Source organism: Haemaphysalis longicornis, unplaced genomic scaffold (genome assembly GCF_048455015.1).
Source record: "Haemaphysalis longicornis isolate Haplotype H1 unplaced genomic scaffold, Haemaphysalis longicornis Haplotype H1 scaffold_5, whole genome shotgun sequence".
Lineage (NCBI taxonomy): Eukaryota > Metazoa > Arthropoda > Arachnida > Ixodida > Ixodidae > Haemaphysalis > Haemaphysalis longicornis.
This window is the reverse complement of record NW_027526385.1, coordinates 65316243-65339350: the sequence shown is the minus strand read 5'-3', so window position 1 is coordinate 65339350 and position 23108 is coordinate 65316243. Positions and strand designations below refer to the sequence as shown.

The 23108-nt window shown below is 44.9% G+C and overlaps 1 protein-coding gene across 2 annotated transcripts in view; it reads right to left on the bottom strand.

Moving 5' to 3' along the window:
* LOC144138345 (cytochrome P450 9e2-like) overlaps positions 1–23108 on the bottom strand; it is a 51241-nt gene that overhangs the window by 14883 nt on the left and 13250 nt on the right. For both annotated transcript variants that reach the window (XM_077670580.1, XM_077670579.1), the window contains exons 4-9: positions 18794–18890; positions 16940–17065; positions 16267–16504; positions 8134–8264; positions 6334–6427; positions 856–919 (exon numbers count right to left, since the gene is read on the bottom strand). In XM_077670580.1, the coding sequence (XP_077526706.1) occupies positions 856–919; positions 6334–6427; positions 8134–8264; positions 16267–16504; positions 16940–17065; positions 18794–18844 (704 nt within the window). In that variant the 5' untranslated portion in view covers positions 18845–18890. The remainder of the gene's footprint in view (positions 1–855; positions 920–6333; positions 6428–8133; positions 8265–16266; positions 16505–16939; positions 17066–18793; positions 18891–23108) is intronic.

The window sequence follows — 23108 nt, the reverse complement described above, 5'->3', positions numbered from 1 at the left end:
TTATTTGACAATTTTTTTCGATACCTTCAACACACTTTGCAGTTCCTCTTATAACCGCCGTATGGCATTAATTCTGGCTATTGGAGAAGGTTTTGAAGTACTAAACTTGCAAAATTAGACTCTGCGAAAGTTTACGCGCGGCAGCGATTGGCACATTAGGCTACGTTCAGACCACCGACGTAACAGCCATATTATGATCTATGCACTTAAAAAAACGGGGTGTCCCGCACTTCGCACTTCGCACTTACGCCATTTTTAAATTTATTACGACAGTTGCTGCAACCGTCTGAACCCGGGCTTACCCTGGGATTAAGTAATTACTCCAAACTTGAAAACAACAATTCACAGTGACTAGCTTCAAACCAATTATGTTATAAAAACATACACAGATGCTTGATATTCAGGCAGCTTTCCCAAATATGCATGTTCGCATGAAATGTTGGCATATTCATGGAATACAAATAAATCAAACGATTCCGGATTACACCGTCTGTGTCTTAAAATACTTGTTTCCATGTACAAATTTTCTGGCTACCTCCACCGCTATCACGCTACGAAGAATCTGGTCATAACACAATGTTTACCGATATCAAAAAAAGAGTATTTGCAACAGAACTACGTGTAATGAACAGGACAATAGAAGAGGTAAAAGTATGCAGTCCTTCCTTGTGGCAAGGGTGCCTGAGCAGGTCACCACAATTTTCTACAGAAATTATGTACTTTTTTCGAAGCCGAAAGTGTCTGCGCGTGAAGCTCATCGATTAGCTACGGCGCCCGCTGCCATAACCAGCTTCACACAATATCGGCTACTTTTTGAAAGATTGCATTGAACACAAATCCAAGGCATGAACTTACCCTCCCAAGAAGATAGACATACAGCTGGAGGCCATTCTGTCCATTACGTGAGGAGGTAATGACCCTAAACAAAAATAATTATGAAATGTTAGCAGTTGTAACATCAATAGTTGTATGCCTGAGTGCCATAAATGATTTTTCTTTTTTTTATTTTGCACTCATATAGACTGATGAATAATATTTTAAAAAGTTGCGCATGTGTTGTTTGCTGTCATTTTGGAGTCAGAAGTAAAATAAATGATTACAAAAAAATCGCGCCAATCCACCCTGTGAATGTGGTTGGAAAGCAAACCCGTAAACGGCACCCACGACGATTACCCACGTGACGTAACTTAAATTCACTCACGTCGCTCTACAAATAGTGAAACCAGAGAGAAGTGAAATGCACTTAACCGCAACCTTTATTACTTAAAGGAGATATTCTTGATAAGGTTAAGTCAATGCATGATGCATGAACGTTGGTTCGTTGAGTTGTGTTCCAAACTCTTTGAGTTTGATTGGTTGATTGATTGTAGAGTTTAACGCGTCGACGCAACGCAGGCGATGAGGCTCGACGTAGTGGAGGGCTCCGGATTAATTTTGACCACCTGGGGATCTTTAACGTGCGCCGAAATCTCGTACACACGGGTATTCTTGCTTTTCGCCTCCATCACTTTGAGTGGATGGCAACTCTTTTTTTTATAAAATTAAAGGAAGCCCAAACCCGGTGTTAAACGATCTCACGTTTCCCTCTCTGCCGCCGCGGACGGAGACGGCGAGATGGGCGCCAGAGACGGAAGAGGATAAGGAGGAGCAGAAGGAGGAGGAAATGCTTCACACTTCTGAACGGCCCAGAGTGCGGCCCAGGGGAGTGGTTTCTTCTTCACTGGACCCCATATGTAGTCCGCGCCGCCTGTACTCTGTCCACCAGCTGAAGCTGGGTAAGCAGAGAGGGGCTCGACAGCAGCATCTCCCATTGCTCTGTTTATGTAGTTGACGGGAAGAGAGGTGGGTGCTGAGGGCTAAAGTCGCACACCCCGATTACGTGGCGGAGTGTTCCTACTTCTGAGCAAAATTCACATTCAGCGTTGTAGCGATACGGGTGCATTAAGTGAATACGCGTCGGGTCTGGGAAGGAACCAGATTGTATGAGCCGTATGGTAGTTTGTTGTTCTCTGGAAAGGTCAGGGTAAGGCGAAGGTAGGGTCTGCCAATGAAGGCGATAATGCTGGGTCATCTCCCTGAACGTGACAAGCGGGTTACTGTCCTCGTGCAGATCCATAGCACGGGGGGTAAAAGCGCAGGCTTGTTGTCGGGCGTAATCGTTGGCCCCCAAGGAAGCGCGAGCGGGGGTCCTGATGAGCTGAATGGAACCGTTTCGGGGGTGGTTTTTAGCACACGCAGTACAGGGCGAGACACCCAACCCAACTGGTAATTCCGGTAGGCTTGTTGGGAATCGGTGACTACCGGTGAGAGGCAGCCAAAGCGATGGCTGCCTGTTCTGTTGCCGTCATGTCTTGGGTCTTGAGTAAGGCACACGCAAGGAGGTTGGTTCTGGAGGTAGCCATGATGATGGTGTTCTGCTTCCCTCGATGTTGGAAGGTGTCTGTGTAGATAACTGCATGATCCCCACCGAGGGTGGTGTTGAGCGCTTGAGCCCGTGCTGGTCGGCGACGCCCGTCGTGTGAGGGGTTCATTTTCTAAGAAAAAGGACCATCTTTAGTTCTTGTCGCCAAAAGTCCGGGAGTACATCAAGCGGACTTCATCAAGCGGGAGTACATCAAGCGGACTTCACCGAGAGTACATCAAGCCCAGCCAATCTGGTGAAGGATGCGGCGATGCGCCGCAGTTATGCTCAATCGGAGCTTCTGGTTAGAAATATGGCCCTTTATCAGCTGTTCTACCGTGTTGCGGAGCCCTGTGGTCAGCACCCTCTTTGTGGACGCACTCATGGGAAGAGTAATGGCCTGCTCAACCGCCTTACTAATCATTATATAAAGCATCTTTATGTCCTCCTTGCCGAGAAGACAGGGGGTTGACGTGAGTGATTCTCGAGAAGACAAAAGCTTGAAATATTCGAAATGCATCGGATTCCTTGAGGCCTCGCTTCTTGGTGGAAACACGCCTGATCATGTGTATGATTTGATTGATGCTGCTTTTGAGGCGTAACAAGGATACGTCACTCTTGGTGTTGGCCTGGAGATGTAGGCCCCGGATCTTGATGCTGGGGCTTGGAGTGATGGCCTGGCCATCACGGCGTATTTGATTGTGTTCCTTGATGTGTCGTTTGGCGTGAGCGCTGGTGACAAGGAGATGTGATTTTTACGTGAACACTGGAGCTCACAGGGTTTAGCACGTTCGCGTGCTAGAAGTGAGATGCCATGCGTTGGTGTCAGTGTTCTTAATTTTTATAACTCCCAGCGCATGCGTCAGGCGCGCACACGGCCGCTACACGTGCCGTGAGCATAGCGCACATTGGCGCGAGAGGTCGCGTGACGCTATCACGTGCCATTCAGCGAGAATGCAGGGGGTAAAGCCGTAGATGTGCTTGGTGAATGCACCACCTATCTTTTCGGTCTCCGCGTGGGCTCGTAGCTAAATCGATAAAACAACGGGCTCTCGCTTTGTTATTCTACTAGTTTCAGGTTCGATTCCTGGTGGTGCCAGTTCATTCTTTTATTTGTTCGCGGGAGTTTTCTGATGACACCAACGGTCGCGAAAGAACCCTTGGGGGAGAGAGGTAAGAAGCTTTACTTTAAAAAATAAGCATAAAACATGGAAATCATCCCTCCCAGCGAAACTGGATGTCCCACGCCGCTGTTGTAAAGCACCACACATGCCGATGGGGAGGGTACGAAATTATCCTCGTTGTATCGGAGAGCTTGTCGCTTGCACTCGGCTTCTCTGGTGCCATATGCTGGGTCCTGGCGCATGCGCTTGGTGTTTTGGGCGAGGACTGCTGCGTCCGGCCTAGCCTGACGCATGGGCTAGCCATTGAATGACGTCAAATCCCCTCTTCTTTTGAGAGCAGCTGCAATCCTAATCTTTACCAGAACAAATGAGGGGTTACCATTGATCCCCAGCGCCTTATCTTACACCATGCGGTTTCGGTGCTCGTTTCGGGTTTCTTTACACGAATACTGATCTCTATGCTGCACGCCTGATTAGCCTGACGCAAGCACTCGGCGTCTTGGGCGAGAACTGCTGGGTCCTGCCTGGGCTTCTTGTATACAGCACGAGATTTTCCAGCCAACGAGAGGCTTCCAGCTTCACTGTAAAAAAGGACGCCATCCCACTCTGCGAAAGTGGATGTCCAGCACGGCTGTTGTAAACCGCTGCACATGCTAATGGGGGAGGGTGTAAAATGTTTCTCGTTGTATCGGAAAGCTTGTCGCCGCCGTCGCTGCCTGACGCATGCCGTCGGCGGCTTGGGAGAGAACTGCTGGCTCCTGCCTAGCCTGACGCATTACCTAACCCCCAAGTGACGTCAATTATATATATATATATATATATATATATATATATATATATATATATATATATATATATATAAGACAAGACAACGTCTAACAAGGAAGTGACCACCATTGTTGCGAAGGGTTCAGCAAAGATACAGGGCAAGTATCTTCGCTGCAACGGTGGCAACCGGCAACCATCGTGGGCGCTACTTTGCTCGAAGTTTTCTTGTGGACGCTACCATCTTCCAAGTTCTATATATATATATATATATATATATATATATATATATATATATATATATATATATAGGGCTCTTTGAAAATATCACAGAAATAAGAGTTGGTAGTCAAGAAAACCTCGGAAAGCAAAAAGCAAAGGGGAGGATGCGGTAGGTCATTGAAACAGATAAAGAATTTGGAAAGAAAGAAAGTGGAGAAAAAATGCCCGCCAGGTGGGATCCGAACCCACGACCTCCAGAGGGTCGTGGGTTCGGATCCCACCTGGCGGGCATTTTTTCTCCTCTTTCTTTCTTTCTTTCCAAATTCTTTATCTGTTTCAATGACCTACCGCATCCTCCGCTTTGCTTTCCGAGTTTTTCTTGACTGCCAACTGTTATTTCTATATATATATATCTATATATATATATATATATATATATATATATATAGGGTGATCAAAGTTAAGCCGACAGGTTTTTTTTTAAAATAGGCGCTGCGATGTACGCGAAGGCCACCTCTACAGCGAGGTTATGCGCCAATGGAAATACATAATTAGGAGGTAATTATTGATGTAGGTGGCTTAATTAACTAAAATTGATTAATTAACTTTTAGTGGCAGCAGTAACCAGGCATGTTTGTATTGAAAAGTTAGACGCAATCGTGTTTCTACGCAGTTCCAATTGTCAGAATTCTTCTAGCGCATCCGTAGTCCGAGATATCAAGCGGCGAAGTTTAATTGCTCAGACGATGCTTGTAAGGTCACTGATTTCTTGCTTAAAATTATTCAAAAATACGGTACATGTGGCAACTCGATTATATTTGCATTTTCCGAAGAAATATTGGTGCTGAAGTCTCATTACCGTTTTCTGTACGTTTTGGCAAAGGACGAATAAAAATCGCATCTGCAAAGTAAAACCACGTGATATTTGCGCAGAAAACACCTTAATTGGTTTTACATAACATTTGCCCCCATAGCTGTAAATATGTCGCACTGATGCAGCCAATTACAAAGCGCGCATGCTCCGAAGTCTTCATAAACACGGTATTTTTGTGGAGTACCAACTTAAATGTATAGCTTCCTCATCTGTACCTGTCTGCAATTTTTTCCACGACTATCATAAACAGGATAGAAGGGGTAGCAAAAACACTGGTAGACCAGCGTCGTCCAATGTGTTAACACGTAATATTTGTGATTGCATACATACTTATGCTGTCATCCTGAAGGAAGCGACACAATTGGAAGCTAGGCAGACGACACTGGCAGTTAGTTTGCGCATCCACAAAAACGTATGAATTCAGAAATGTTCCTAAAGCGTTTCAGATTTGGAGAAAAGTTGAATAAATATTACGAAGGGCATTGTACTTGTTCTAGTTTTTGGCTTTCATTGCTAGCTATTAACTAAATGCACGTATTGCCACGTTAAGGTCAATGTTTTCGTGTTAGGCACCCGAGAAACCGTTTTGTCGAAAAGTCGAACCATAGAAAACCTGTTCACGCCAAGTATGCGCTCTCCGTCAGTAGTGCTCCTTTCTTCCACCTCTCTGACGGCGGTATTTTTAACTTTGTAATCTACAGCCGATTTATGCCTACAATACAAATCATGAAGACGGGCCTTGGAGAGATCTTAGGAAGCATATCCACCGTTTAAGAAATACTATGGAACGTTGAATATAACCATGCACGCAGCGTAACTCATCCTATCAAATTTGAGAATTTGAAAACTGAGTTTGTCAGTGAAAACTTTTTCGCAAAGCTGTTCGAGATGAGCGAAACGTGTCTTACTTTCAGCCCCATGGCAAAAGTGAAGGTGAGATAAAGTACCTCGATCTTTTATCCCAGAAGGATCCGCACGGCCCGCATCCCTACGGCCAAGTTCATAGTCTAAAAGGAGTTGAGCCACGTCCGGCTTGTTCACCTGCAACGTAATGTGGGTCAGGTAAATGAACCCGGTATAAAAAGCACATGGTTCGCACTTGGAACCACGACTATCAAATAATAAAATTGTTTCAGTCGTTTTGGTCGCTTCCACTTGCAACAAGAAAGAAAAATTTGGGATAACTTGCCCTATGCTAGATAAACATACGTGCGCAAAGACAGTCTGTGACGTTCATGACTATGTCGTAAACGTTATAGCTCGCATCGCGGGCTCGACGTGCAGTGTCGGTGTGCATTGAGGATCCTCTTTGTCTTTGCTGGCGCAAGCTTCGCCAAAATGGGGGATGAAGATAAGAATAAATTCTGATTAATTCGAAGAACTTCTTCGTACTCACTGCAGTGCTACTATTTTTAACGCAAACTTTAAAAAAAATATTTGAGTTGTTATGGGGAACCGCTGAAGGCGTGGGGACTAAGCCGCCACTTTCTCGCGACGTCTTTAGGACTCAGCATAATCTTCATTGTGCCATTGCCCTCCGCCGTCAAGAAGCTTGGCTAAGGAACGTGATTGGGTGGTTGCAGTGGGACGTCTGATGCGGTTTGATCGTGTCATTTAAATTCTGACGATCTGTTAACACACTAAGAAATATGCCGTTGCAATTTTGTGATGTTGTGTAATTATCTCAGAGTTTATAGTGAAATAGTTTTTAGTCTAATTATCCTATCTAATTGGCTTTCCTCTATATTTCTTCTCGATTTGAAATCAAAATATACAATTTATTGTATAATTTTTACCCGTTATATACCTGGGTGGTACGGCAGGGGTCATTATTAAGTAAAAGGTTAGCCTCTGGTGCTTCACCGCTCCAATTGCTGCGTTACAACTGATGTCATTTAGTTCGAAGTTTGGAAGATTTTTAACGTTTCCTTTGCATTTTCTCGATTAAAAAATGTATTTGGTAACCGGAACGAGGTGGAGTCTGTTGCCAAAGTCCAGTTCTTTCATCTTGAAAGAGCTTGCACTTTGTCTTCGTCCCCCTTTAAGTCCTTCCGCCAAACTTATTACGCCGAATCTCCAAACCAGCCTATAGTCTTTTAGAGCGCGGCGTGCCCTTACAAACGCAGCCGCTTTACCTAACTGCAGTTAGTGGTTCGGGCTCCTTAAAGTGAAGTAGAACAGGCACTTACTGCGACACCCGTCTGGTAGCTGCCTCAAATAAAAATTTGTAATCGGCTAGAATCGGGAATAATCCCCAAGGTTTCTGCGTAGGACTACATTCTTCCTGGTCCAAGACGAACTTTTTTCCTCAGCGACGTTTGTGAGAAAACTGCATAGCTTTTCTTTGTAGTCGTATGGCTGTATTTCAGGTGGATGTTAACTTTTCTTGCAAAAAATTTGCAATGCGTGAAATTTTTAAAGTGACATAAAGCATGTTTAATGCACCTGCACATCCCAACATCACAATTAACTCGAAATAAAAACTGATGATTTTTGAACATCGTGATGAACTTTGTTTAGTCTGATCTCTTCATGAAGGCCAGGAAAGCAGTATGTCGGATAAACACCGATGGAAGCTAGAAGCAACATTAGTATTATTGGTGTAAGGGTCTCATATTTCGCATTTCAACTCTAACCCCCCTCCAAAAAAAATTCTAACACATCTTATTTCACTACACTTAGGATATAGACTTTTTGCCGTTGTGGTCGTTGAGAAAAAAAGGTGTTTCAAGCATATAGCGGCTTACCTCTGGATGTGTCCTGCGGAATTCGATGACGCCTTTTGCTTTGTTGGTGAATTCGGTAAGAGGGTTTTTGACGCACAGGCTGAGGAGCTTCAGAGAAGCTTTGAGTAGCCCTGGCCAGTGGAACAGGTTCTCTGCAAAAGTTTCACAACGCCGCCTAATTTGGAAATACTTCTCTGGCAGCCGGTGCTCACAACTGTGTCAAAGTATTTCCCGAAACGTAAGACTGTGCGTATTAGGACTTTTAAAGGCGATAGTTTTTTCTAGGATACTTGAACCAGAAAATTTTGGTCTGCCTGTCTGTCTGTCTGTCTGTCTGCCTGTCTGTCTGTCTCTCCCTCGATTCAGCGATCCGGCCAATAGTTAACAGAATGCTTGAACGAGAATTTTATATAAGCATAACGTTTCGAATCCACTCAACCCAGTGACATTCTTATCTTACTAACTACTCGTGTTTTCATACTCGTGTTGTCAGACATATTCGTTGTCAGAAGTACTCGTGTTGTCAGACATACTCAACGCTCGTGTTGTCCTCTTCTTGTGTATCGCCTGTCCGCGCTTCAAACATGAATCAGATCTAACTAGCTCAACTTTCCGTTCTACTGCAATACTTACCTGGCTAATCGGTACTGTCAGCGCGGCTGGAGCGCAACATTTACAGAGCGGTGTGGCGTGATTGGCCCATATGTAGATTGGGGATGTGATGAAATTCCCTCTGCCCATTCTTCGTGGACGTGCGGCGCGTTCAGTCTCGAGCGAGCGCAGAGTGTGCGTGCGAGACCTCTCGCTATGATGGAGTGCGCTTTGCCGCTTATACGCACGCGCCTGGCGATTGCTCCATTCGCTGCTAGCCCCTAGCCTAGAATGGTATGCGGCGCCAGGCTGCCGTCGTGCGTCATGCACACACAATTTCTCAGCAGGTCTCACAGTATTCGAACAAGTTCTTTAAAAAGCATGGAATGGTTCACTGAGTACACTGTGAAATGCTTTACACCCGCAAGCTGAAATTTTTCCGTCTATAATAACACCTCTACACCCTAGCGGAAACACAAGAAATCATCATTTTAAAGGGTGTACAGCATAATTAAAACCATTACGCCCAAGCTAAAACCCAAAAGGCACCCTTTACACGGTGTTTTCTCGCTGAAAACATTCTTTTAAAAGTTGTTTTCGTGCATTTTCTAGGGCGTAGGGGTAATATTTACACACGAAAATTCCTTTTAAGGGTGTAAACCATTTCACAGTGCAAGATTCCATGGGTACCAGTAGGTCTTAAAGGTACCCTGCAACACTTTTTAAACTTTTTTGAGCATCCTAAATGTTTGCAGAACGTGGTCGCCCAACACATCCAATACTTAGATTAAAGGGTCGCAAAGTACCTCAGCCAAAAATTACTGCTCTATGCCCATCAGATAACTTGTAAACTCGCTCAAAAGATTTTTCTTTCTTTCCTGATCTTGACGCTCCTCGGCGGCGCGAACTACGTCACTAAGACCATGTAGCGGCGGTTGGAGGGTTTTTCTTCAGTTGCAGCAATGAACGTCTTTCTATAGCAACTTTAAAAAAAGCCACAAAAACAAAGCAGAAATGTAAGGCGTATCTGGTGCGGCGGTCAAACCAGGCAGTGGCGCTCCGTGCTGGCGATAACTAGATAACTATAGCTTTCGCAGTGGTTCCAGGCACGAAGGAAAGAGTGAAAGCGCTTATCGAAACTGTTCCACGGTCCTTTTAAGGGTGGTAAGAGACCGGCCGCAGTTACGTTCTCTGGCTACATACGCAATTTGTCGCATTGTTGCCACACCTTTTGCCTCTAGTTCCCCAGGAATCCCCGAATGGCTCGGTGCTGAAACCGCGGCCGTACCCGAACGTCCTGCCCACGAAACGGGTGTGCCCATTGTGCCCCTCCTTTTCTACCTTCCTCTCCCAGCTCCCCTCCGTCTTGAAACAACTTACCCTACCCATGTTCTGAAGTGCTGGTGGCTCTCCGACTTAAGCGGATGCCGCACTATAGGCCTCCTGCGCTGGAGTTTTGGCGACAGGCAGCGCCCCTTGTGGCCGACGCCTCTGGGTAGTACAAAAGCAGACGACCCTCGCCGCCTTCCATGCGTTTTCAATTACTTAGTAGAGTGAAACTTGGTTGTACTTAGTTTAATCGCTTTGTGGCGCGTTTAAATAATTGCATTCTGTATGAAAGAGCCCTTAAAGTAGTTGTAGAGGCTAAACAAAATAACATCCGCCCAAAGAAGCCGGTTTATCGGCTGTGTTTTCAGCGAGCTGTCGCGGTCGTCGCGGCGTGGGGCAGTATCGCCAGGTCGGGTGGTCTAACTTCCTGACGACGATTACCGTTCTTCCATCTTGCGTGCGGTCAACAAAGGAAAGTTCACGAGTAGCACAAACACTGAACGCTGCTCATCCTATATCCTGAGGTAACTGCAAAAGGTTGCTTCAGCGGGAGCATGCAAGCGAACCCAAGAATTGCGCAGCCGACTCAGCTTACAGTGCTGGCCTGGCACCGCCATGAAAACGAGTGGAAATTTTGTTTTGTATTTTCGCAAACTAAATGATCCTTGCGTAACGTTTTACTCCACGCGATTTACGAACGGCAGGGTACGTGTATACTATCGAGTAGGTGAGGCATTGCGTCAAATGAACAAATTAAGCGCTATTAAAGGACGCAAAACAATCACCAAATCACACGCCCGCTGCCTGCAGAGATGTGTGCTTCCATATTTGCATAGCATGACATAACAAAGCGGCATACACGGCGCGCGGCCCCGAATATTTACATGCGATGATCACTGACTCTGTTGGTTATCTACGTCGCTAACAATCTGCACGCCGACACGCCAGTTTTGTTCTCAAATGGAGTTAGAAGCGAGATAAGAACAGAAAATTGGTCGGTTCCTGTTGGATTGTGCCCCATCTTCACACTTCACCAGATTAATGCCAAATATTATTGGCAATTCGCTGAATTTTTTCGCTTTGTATTTAAAGCCCCCCTCCGCCTCCCACACGATTTGCCGTCCAGCCCTCCGTCGTTTCGGCTGCATGCAACTCGGCCCTACACTTCAAAACGTTGCTCACCCTCACTGTAGCCTATTAAGTGCAAACTGGGAATATATGATGCAAGAGCGTAATTAAGTAAAGTGAGCGGAAACAAGGAAAGCGAGCGGCGTCTGGGTTAGCCCGACCACTTTGTTTTACGGCCACTGATTTTGGAATCGCAAAACAGATTTCACGCTTCTTACGCTCGCTGAATTTTGTCACTGAGACACGCAACAAAACGGCAAGCTAACGCTGCACCAAGTATTCGTAACGGCGACGCAAACGAGCACTATTTAATGAAAGCGCACGCATAGTGCGCAGGTACGCAAAAGAGCGGCGCTCCGCAGCAGGCGAGCCAGCGTAGCGCCGGACTCGCTGGCTTTTAAAGCGCCATCATCGCCGATTTTGTCACTCTTCTTTTTTTATCGGCTGTTGTTGAAAATTCCTTGTCACCTAGAGTAGTAAGTAGTTTAAACTAGAAGTTCAAATTTCACTTCATACGACCATCGATCGGTGAACCTGCGAGTGGCAGAGCGCCGTCACCGTCCCGGCACTTTCCTAGGCGCAGTAAACGTATTTAGCGCTGCAAAGCGTTTTCCCCTAACGCCAAGTTGATCGCCAGAAGACATCGGACTCGTCGGGGATTAGTTGGTGACCATGTCCTAAAACAATCGGGAGCATCGAGCTCATTTTGCTTCTGTCAACACGGGATCCTATGGGACCCGCGCAGCTTTGTACTTCTCGGAAGTACTGCCCGGAAGCCGCTGGCACAGCGCCCCCTGGGAAGCGCAGGAGGCCTATACGGGGCTACACCAAAAACCTTGAAGGGGTCGTCGACGGCATTTGTTGGCAATGAATTTTCATTCATTCATTCTTCAAACGACGAGTTGGGCGACCTAAGAGCCGAAGAACAGATGGTCCTCTTCACCCACGCGGAAACCACGCTATGCGTTCTTTCACCTTGTAAGACCCAGGCTGAAGTCATAGCTGCTGTACGTTGGTAAATAATATTTTATTCCTACAAACCACGGCTGCATCAATAAAAATAACACCTATGAATTCAGAATATTGTTATATAAAACGGAAGAATAACAGTTCCTAAAGGAAGAGAATGAAGTGTATTCAGAAAGTGATTATAAGTATAGTGGTCACGTTTTTAGTACTGATCAAGTACGGGGAGCAAATTAAACACAGAATATGTATGATTGGGGGGGGGGGGGCTGCATTTGGTAATTATTTAGGAATAGTGAGGTTAAGCTTCCTTCTTCAGTAAAATTATAACGGAACAACTCGGCATCTGAGCAGTTAGCTTGAAAGAAAGCTTAGGTCGGCGCACCGCACCATGCGAAAAAGGGTGCGAGTGTAACACTTCTGAAAATTGCTGCTGGAGAGTAGGAAACGAACCATCGACAAAAACTTCCTAGCTCAAAATTAAGCGTAGGAAGTACGGCTGGGCAAGTTATGTAAAGGGCGTGGCGGTCAAATGGTGCACCATTCGTTTGGCAGAGCGGCTACCAAGCGGCAACAAATAAAGATGGAAAGGAAAGGAACCAGATAAAAAAATAGCCCTCCCGAAACGTTCCGTATGTACGGATTTATGGGAATGCGAAGTACATTCCTAGCACGACACAAAGCCGCCACAAAACAAGAAAGGTTTTGAAAAGCATATGAAAATAAAACACTGCATATGTGTCGAAAAATTTGACACCTGTCTTATTTCTATATTTCTATCTATATCTGTCTTATTTCCCCTTTCTTTCTAGCAGCCCGCTCGGCTAAAGCGCAATGAAGGAATAGAAATGTCCTTATCATCACCAATAGCCTGTAGGGTCTATTACAGGGAGAATTTTTTTCTACAACATCTCAAGAAGGTTTTCGAGAGCATTCTTGGCCACGTTATTTTTATTTTATATTCGTTCATTCTACAGCACTCTGTATGATCTCTAGAACAGCGAAATCATTTTCCGTATGAATTCCGTATATACGGAGTATACGGAAATCATGCGCAGCGTGATTTTGCTTATTATTGAAGATAAAAACACGAAAACTGTGCCAAGCATTTATATTGCGCGAACTCATATGATTCCCTCGTATGTGGAACTAATATCTACTTCCATTACACTTGGGTGCGTAGCACACCGTATTAACTCCGTATTCCCCTAATTCCGTATATACGGAACGTTTCAGTAAGGAGTAAGCGTTAAGTGGGCCCCCAAAATTATGCCCTAACCACACCCCGTTTTAGGCTCCCACCAATGCATTTCAATTTAGCTTTTTTTTCAAGAACAATAGAACAGTGCAGTTTGCTACCGCGGGATATTAGGGCGTTATCTATAAATCAATTCGTGACGGTTCTTGAAACGGGTGAATAAACAACCGCTTTTTACTGTGTCGCGTTCTATACTGCCCATTTACTGATTGTATAATTGCTGTTGCCTGATATCGTTTTATACTTGCATCTACACACATGGGCTTTCTGTACTGCATTGAATTTTACAGTCTTTTTCTTGCGCGCCTTATGTTGACTTGTTGCGTGTGTGTGTGCGTGGGTTTTTTTTCCCTCCTTCCAGTGCAGCACTTTCGCTCATCATTCTTTATTAGACCCGCTCCTGCGATATCCTGTAGAGTGCTGTAGAATGAACAAATATAAAATAAAAATAACGTGGCCAAGAATGCTCTCGAAAACCTTCTTGAGATGTTGTAGAAAAAAATTCTCCCTGTAATAGACCCTACAGGCTGTTGGTGATGATAAGGAAATTTCTATTCCTTTATTGTGCTTTAGCCGAGAGGGCTGCTAGAAAGACAAGGGCCATGATGAGAAATAAATATGTAGAAGTACCCAATAAATTCTACGGAATAAAATTTAGAACAATATCTTGCATATCCATGCGCCCATCACGCCCTCGCTGTCACGTGATCTGTGACGTTGAGCTGGAGCTTTTTGCCGTTCCGTGGTTCAGTTTCCCCAGCCCCGTAATATAATTATCAACCACGTCTGAAAAATTAGTCTCATCGGAGATTAGACAAAGCGCAGGTGTTCGAGTAACTGCGTTTTATTTAAAAATAGTTTGTGTAGCCAGCCCCAATTATCAACCACGTCTGAAAAATTAGTCTCATCGGAGATTAGACAAAGCGCAGGTGTTCGAGTAACTGCGTTTTATTTAAAAATAGTTTGTGTAGCCGATTTTCTTGATTATACATTCACAATGCAACACTTCTATAAAATTGAGTACACCTTTCATACACAGTTGAAAAGGAATGTGCTTGATCCTGCTATATCTACTGTGCGCAATTAGTGCCACATACAAGAAAAGAGAATTGGCTCCTTCGTTAAATGTTTCAATGCGAGAGGCAAGGCTGCGAAAACCAAGCTTTAACCAATTATTTGTTGTTCAGCAGAATTTATGATTTGTAACAACAATTTGGAGCTTACAAACGCATCTGAACTGTATGAGGTAGACGAGCATTAGAACCAGTAGCGGGGCCATATTCCCGGCCCATCTCGTGGACGTCTTCATTTGATGCCCTGATTTTCATCAATAACAGCACCCCCACAATAAAAGACGTCAACGAAGATTAACTATTTTACCAAGCTTTTATTTCCCAGACTAGTGCTTTATCTATATTCAGCCCACAAAACAATGCTTGGTCGGTCCACGGAGCAGAGCTCCGATTAAACGTGTGACCTGTGGCACAAAGTTCCCGCTCTAGATAACCGCTTGCGGATCAGCAGTAGACACCCGCATGCACAGTAAACAGGAACCTTTACATGGTAGCCGTTATATAATACTATGTGATGTTCCAAAACATCATTAGGGTATGTTTCTACTAACTACCACTCAGGCGCATTGAGGGACTGCATGTTAAAGTTTGGACTGCAGATAATAAAAATTTCAAAGAACGATAACGGCCATATATGACTTATAGAGAAACACTTGATCCAGAAAGAGAGAAAGAAGAGAGAGAAAGAGAGAGAGAGAGAGTACACAATGTACAGGTGCCGTCATAAGTAATTGGAGTACGGCAGCTGTGGCAGAACCGTATCGGAGCGCCATGTAGCTGTACCGGTGGTAAATGAAAGGACGAGAACAGGCATGCGCGGCTGCCGATGTCGATAGCTGATCTATACCTCTAAAACCACTTTTTTTAAACCTGGCTTTAAGCATTGTTCGCAGCATACTGGTCTCGGCGATGGCGCTGATAGCGTATACACCTAAAAATATTTGAAAGAAAAACTCAATGCAAATTCCTGCGTAGCAACCATAACATCGAGCCACGTGGCAACATACTTATAACTGTAATGGAGATGTTAAGGGGTATTTAGAATGTGCTTCCTATACACCATAATAAATTATATTCTTCCCAGTTTTAATGCTGCTTTTGAATCATGCATTGTTTGCATATGAACGGCAGTGTCACGTGTTAACGCTACACGCGCAACCCTTTAGATTTTGTAACGTTTAGTGGCAAATCAAAATTATGTGCGCCAAATCATCTCATGCCATCTTAAAACACTGCATTCAAGATGAGCTAGACGACATGGACTCGCAGAAAAAGATGGGTGTCTTTTAAAAGAAGTTTCTAAAAGCAAAAGTTTTCTGTTTGGTCTGTTTGCCTCGCCATCCATTCATACATAATGTTGGAAAAGCATAAAATCTTTCTGACGTCAAAACCACGCCAAACGTGCGTCAGAACCTTTGCTAAATTGCGCCAACGGATAATCAAACCTTCAAAGGTTCCGAAATCGCAGAAAAACAACGAAACCTTGCGATGATTTTTGGCGCGCTATGTAAACGCCCCTACGAACGACCTATTGTATACCTTACGGGATCTATGAGATAAAGGTCTACTGTTGTACACCTTCTCCATGATCGTTGCGTGTATTGTCTGATCTTGAACCGCTCCTGTTTCGCCATTTTTAAGTAACCGTCTTGACACAATCGAGGGCCGGTTTCACGCACGCGTCGTGTGTCCAGTGATCTTATCCGAGCTTATGGGCCGACCAACCGGCCTATTGGGAAATGCTTTAGTTTTTTGACAGGACGCCTTGGGTCCCAGCCAGAAATATTTCGCCTTAAAAATGCCACTTACGGCCCATGTGATAGAGAAATCCCTCCATGAAGCCTGGGAAGACAGCGAGAGCTGTCTGGAAGAGCGGATGGCCTGGATTTCGCTGCACTTCGGTGTCGATGCCGAAGGCTGTCTTCGAAATGACGTCGAAGGTGAATCGCTCGCACAAGGCGGAGATTGCCACTTCATGACCACTTTCAGCGCTGACTCCTAAGTTTTCGATAAGTTGGCTTTGGGCATCCAGTAAGCAGGGCATCACCTGGAGAAATTTAGTACTACATTGCGGGCAAAAATGTGGGTTTGTTAGACGCTTCCTTAACTCCATGCTATGACAAAGAAATGTTTGTTCTTTTTGTAAAACAAAATACTGTGTGAAAGCACGTCATTCCATAAAACCAGAAAACACGACCAGGATAGTAAAAGGGGTTAGGAAGCCTAAATAAGTAGAACGTGTACACTTACTTTCACCGAGCATCCCATTGCCAAACACAGTCAGTTTTACTAACAGTGGTCCACCCAAACAATTATTGCCTGTGGGTAAGGCACTTCACAATTTCACCGCGCACTTCTCGAGAAAGAATCAGTAAACAAGCTTCTACAGCATGCTGTTAATATTGCTCTTTGCGATAACACGAGAGGAGTTACCAATTATTTTCTTCACTTACGCCAAATATGGAGCAAAGCACAAGCTTACCGTTTTAAGCTTCGCCGGAGTGAAGAATTGCGCGATGCAGCTCCTTGTTTCCTTCCAAGCAGGGCCCTTTCTGAACACCAGATTGTCGGCAAACATTGGCATCAGCTCGTACATGCGCATTATGTGCTGGCGTAGGGGCAAAACAAAATGAGAGAGACATGCGTGTATTTAGAGTCAGCGACCACGCTGGCCGTCACTTAGCTTCCGCAGGCCGACCTTTGCTTATGCAGCGCGGCGACTTAAGTCATCGGTGGACGCACTCATCGCACAAACGGGTGCTTTTTGCAAAGCTCTAAACGTATTCGCATGCTTTCCTTCTCCGCTTTCTTCCTTACGCTCACGCTTTACCTCATTTTCCTCCTCACGCTTTCTTCGCTACCACTGTCTTTCATCCTCCACTGCACACCCCGTTGGTAGTTCCATCCTTCACGTTGGTAGCTCTATCCTTCCCTCTGGCACCCCTCACCCCAGATACACAGACTTCGGAGCCACACAACCCAAGGAAAGGGCGCCTAAGGGCTTCGCTTTATATCGCACATAACAGTTCTCGCTCACGCTTGTTATGTCAATTCTAGGAAAAACTTAGTGGATTTTCAGCAAGAGACGTTACCGCGTATCACAGCGTTTCCCAGCGAAATTTTTTGGCTTCCTGGTCAAGTGGCCTCGCGCGAAATTTTTTAGTTATCCGGAGAGTTGGCCGTTGCCGCTTTTCTTCGTATATTAGAGTTGCTACGAAGTCTCTTTGAGATCAATGTTGTCCCCAGTTCCACTGTTTGGTAGAAACTGCCTGCTTTCTCTGCGTTCAGTATCTTCACAAGGTAGCCTTCGACTGGTTTCGAAGCAAACGCTGGTTACCATAGGTACAGAAAAAATGTACTTAAGAATATAGGTTTTGCTATTCCTACACACGGCTTAGTCCTTCCCAACACCAAAAAACCGGATGCCCTTCGAAGCGGCCTCCGCGTTAGTGGTTTAAAGTTCAGGAATTGGGAAAGCTGCTTTGGTTTCTAGGGTTCTTTGTGGTTCCGTTCCGTGTCTTGACCTCCTTGCAATATATAGTATCCCCACAAGAAATATGCAACAATATTTGGTAAGTTTTTTGAAGCTGTATTTAAGCGATTTGGCTCCATAACTAGCTACACAGTCTGATGTGGTATCGCTGACAAATCCTTACCGACGTGTTTGACGCTACTGACTGAAGTCCTCGATGTTGCGAGTGTCCGTGGGTCCGTTTGTTGAAACACCGGGGCTCAGTACTCTACTCAACCTTTCCACTCTGGCTGCTCTATTTAAGTGTTGCTTTAAGTGTTGCTTTTTGCTTTATTCAACATTTTCTCTCGGCATAACACCGGTGCTCAGTACTCTACTCAGAATTTCCACTCTGGCTGCTTTATTTAAGTGTTGCTTTAAGTGTTGCTTTTTGCTTTATTCAACATTTTCTCTCGCCATTCCTTCACGCAAGCTTTTATTTTCTACTTATTCATCCACTGCCTGTGGCTCAAGGACGCAACAAATTTCCCACCGTCGCACATTTTGTTTATGCCGACCGGTGCAAAATTCGAAGGATAAAAATACAAGGCTAGGATATCAGTTGCGCCATGCGCGCCGAAACGTACTGAACCCAACTGTGGTGCTACTTTTGTGAGTTGTGACTTGAAAGACGTGCAGCGTTTCCATTTGATTCTTTTAGCATTTCACGTGCTTTGTCCTCTGTTTTCCCGCTCACTCCTCGTCAGTTGTGCTGCATGCCGTAAGAAACCTTCACATATCTCTATGCTTAGTTTTGCAGATTGTGACAGCACGGCATGGACGAAACTTCGACAGTGGCCGAAGAATCACAAAAGTAGTACTCACTCCACGACCGGTAAAGTTGGTGAACTCCTTGGCGAAAATTTCCTTTATCATGTCCAGGTCCTTTACCACGACGAAGGGGGTGTCTCCAAGGAAGAAGCTGAAAAAAATGTAGGAAAATAAGAAAGCTGGAATTTTCAGCGAAGTTAAACTCAAGAGTTACCCATGAGATAACTACTGGCAGAAAACCCAACCAACACAAGTAGGATAATAGTAATAACGTAGCAAAAGGACTAATAACTTCGTTGCAAGTGTAAAATAGTTAACACTAACAACTCAAACCTCCTAAAGCCGGGTGTACGATCAATCGTGCATTGCAACTTGTTTTGGTTCGTGTGCATTCCATATGAAAACTGGGGGCGAGAGAGACGACTACCCTGTCCCAATCAAGAACTGTTAGGTTGTATTTTGTAGTGCCCTTGTCCCTGTTGCAGATTTCTGGGCAAAGCGGATAAATGTTTGAATAAGGCATACTCTACAAAACAAGCGCAATTGTCTGGATCTCCGATAAAGCCGTTAAGGTTCAGCACAGTCTTTTATCAAGAATTATGGGGACTTTGCACGCCGAAGGTACGCCTGGGCTGTGAGGCTCCCCGTGGTAGAGGGCTCGTGGTTAATTTTTATTACCTGGGGATCTTTAGCGTGCGCCTAAATCTCGACACACATGTGTTTTTGTTTCTCGGCTCCATTACGTAAACGGCCACTGAAGTTGAGATCGCACCCACGTCCTAAGGCCGCGCAGTACAATGCGATAGCCACTAAACCACTGCGGCTGTAGCAAAGTCTTTGTCATGGCTGTACCTGTGTCTATACAGGCTTTTAATTTAGGCGCGTCAAAATATAGCCAATTTGTGGCCGTCAAGACAATAACCCGAACTCTACTCTCGAAATCGAAGCGATAAATAATTTTTATTTAAATATTTCCTGCTTACAACGTTTCCCCCCCTAGATGCGTGCGTCATGTATTGAAGCCTGACAAAGACATAGGGTCTCCAGGAAAATGTGAATATATTTAAACCAGTGCGCTAAGTAGCATGAAAAAGGTCCCGAAGGATTGTAAAAACAAGGGAACTGCACAACGTCCACAAGCGTGCACATGGTGAATGCATAAGGAAGCAATTGTCGGGAGTGTTGAAAAACTTACTTATATAATAAGTGTTCAAATTGCTTTTTTGAGCACTTCTTTGGTACTGCTTTTCAATTTTGGTTGTATTTCTAAGACCATTTTGCAAAATATTTTTATTTCATTGATATTCGCGAACATTGCATGGCCGCTTTGGCAAATAAGTGACTACCATTCGACAAAAATAGCTTTGGATACTTCCCGGATAACTAAACAATCAAGATAATCTTTTAGTAGTAGAACAGTAGTAACAATATAATTTGTAGCACCATTTCTGACCAAGAAATTGATTGCTACTGCAAGAAATCACTTGCGTTTAGAGAAAACAAAGCGCCTTTTAATGTTATGTAAATACACAAGTTAACTCTGGCGTTAACACGTAAACTAGTTGCCAGGATTTGTTTTAGCATTCCTTTAGCAAAAAGATCTGTGTAAAAATTTCATAAAGTGGCTCACGAGAAAGCTTTTCTTATGCCTTTCCTACATCGGGTGTTCACTCCATAGTTTACGAATAAATAGATAGCTGTGTAGTGATTGATAGGTTGAATACGCACATACATAGGCGTAGCATTGGGCTTTATGCCGAGTATGACATAAGAAGTTACCTAATAAGTGTTTTGTCGGCTATGTTTTCTAGACACTTAGAAAAGGTTAATGATATATCCCTTCACACAAAATCAACGTCTAGTATTTGGAAACTTTTCACAAGATTTTCCCACCCCACAACACTCCGTCGGAAAGCACTCCACGGAGCCGGTATTCTTTGAAGGAGCCGTATCCCGCCTAGAGCCAGTTTTCTGGTATCCTTCCAGGTTTCTGGAATACAGTTTTTCTGGCACCCTTAACCGCCATCAAGTAGTTATCGAACAAACCGTAGGTCCCCTGAAGGAGACGCAGGAGCGACGATAGCCACGCCACCTTCTACGCGACTTGGGAAGCTAACGATAATGCGAAACACAGAAGGATCTTGGGTAGAGTGCTTTATTTTGCACAAGGAAAGGTGGTGAAAAAAGAATCATATCTTCAATTCCTCACAAGGGCAGGTGCAACAGATTATAATTTCGATTGTATATTTGTTCCGCCTGCATGTGCGTTCATTTATAAGCATACCCCAATAAGGTTCACGTTAGTTGATTTTCAAAGCTAAATCGTGTTGTTATGGGTGGAGAAGCAGCGTGGTTTATTTACAATCATGCTCACGGCACAGCAGGGGAAGAAAGGGGCACTCAGCGTTAACTCGTCTACCTTCTCTTTTTCCAGTCGATCCAAATCCTCCTGAATGTAATTGTCATTATCAGCATTCAGGAAAGCGTATATATATGTGTATCACAATACTTTTACATATCAAATCAGCGCTTCGCGGGGCATAAAAGTGTACAAAAAAGTTGACATTAACGTTAAAAAATTGGCCCCGTATCTGCTGGCTTCACTGCAAATGTCTTTAAAAGACGATTTTGCTCTCCGGTCCGTCCTACGTAACAGCCTCTTCTGTCTCCCCTACCCACATCGCACGCTTTACACCTCCCGTCTCTCTCCCGTCGTGGTAAACAGTGTAGATGCTTACTGAATTCAATTCAATTTTCACGCGTTCGCACTTATGGCGGGGCATCTGACGGGACGTTTTGTCACCGTTTCGCTTGGCGTTTGACCAGCCAGCTCCATGCTTCACCACGAGCATTTTAGGGGCGTAGCTCCTCTTGCTCGGGCGCTGTCCCGGCCATACACGGCACATTGTACACGGCACATTGATGATGATTGTGGCAGGATCCCCCTAGGGATTGGCCAACCAAAGATTGGCCGAAGAGGTCATAACGGTCAACGCGTTCGTTGCTACCGAACAAGAAGGAGAGGAAGAAGAGGAGGTTGTCGTTCGTCGCCTGCGAGCTCAAGACTCTTGCTTGGGCCCTGTCCCGTCCTTCATTGCTGCCATACACGGCGGAATGATGATGATTGGGGCAGGATCCCCCTAGGGATTGGCCAACCGAAGATTGGCCGAAGAGGGCGTTCGTTGCCACCCAACAAGGAGGAGAGGAAGAAGAAGAGGTTGTCGCGACACAAGGCGCTCTGCAGAAGGCGACGGCCAAGGTGGCTAAAATGTCACACAGCGAATTCGCCAACTTACCCATGGAGATTCTCATCGTCCCACACAAGCCCTACATGATCACCACAAACATCGACGTCGTCGACGGGCTTGTCAACAGAGTGGTGGAAAGCTTGACGTATCTAGTCTTTATATGATGTGTGGGCGAATGTTTCACGGTGTTACCGATAAGCATTTTAGCTTCGCCCCTCTCATCATCATTCACTTCGTGGAGATGGCGGGATTTTTTTTAATTCGAGGTAAAATATTGTGTTTAACGCGTTTTCCAAGCGAAGCGTCCTATGCCTCACTGATTCGTACGAGAGCGCCAGAAATGCACTGCAGAAAGGAAAACTTTCTGCGGCGATGATGATGATTGCGAAAGCGCCTCAACAAAACAGAGCTTCCGGGGTCGAAATCAAACCTGGATCACTCAGGTTATGAAGCCGACATCTATCCGATTAGCCATTTCAACACGGTAACAGCAGTTGGCATTTGGAGAGGGGTGCATGGATGTGTAAAATTAGACGAAATAATTATGCACCCCTTCATATAACGACTACAACGGTTGAACGCGAAGTTTTCTTCCTGCGCGCTCAAATGGCAAAGGGTCAAAGTCATAGCCGCTGCGAGCAACAGTACGAACGGCGTGCGAGTCAAAGTAAAAGCTCAGCTAGTCAAAGACCAAATCAACTGCGAGTTAAAGGCCAAATTTTGACGGCAATCTGTCATCATTATCACAATAATCATAACTTTATTATGAACGAGGGATGAGAGATACAGCTGTGGAATTGTGAGCGGAATGTTTTGTGCAGAACCCGGTCGGCAATAGCTACGGCTTCGACTTTACGGATTAGTTCTAATTGGTTCTGTAGAGCATCGCCGGCCAGAGCCGCCTCCCAAGCTTTCAGTGAGCAGTGTCTCTCGTATTCTGCCTGCCAAATTGTGGGGCAGTGTTATGTGGAATGGAAATGGTTGGTAGTTTTTTGCATTTAAAGCAGTCATTGCATTTGTCAGGGAACGTAGGTCCCAATATGGACTTCTCTGGGAGGGTGCTGGTGTGAATGTTTTTAAGTGTTTAGGTATCTTGTGCACATAAGTCCTTAGTGAGGGGG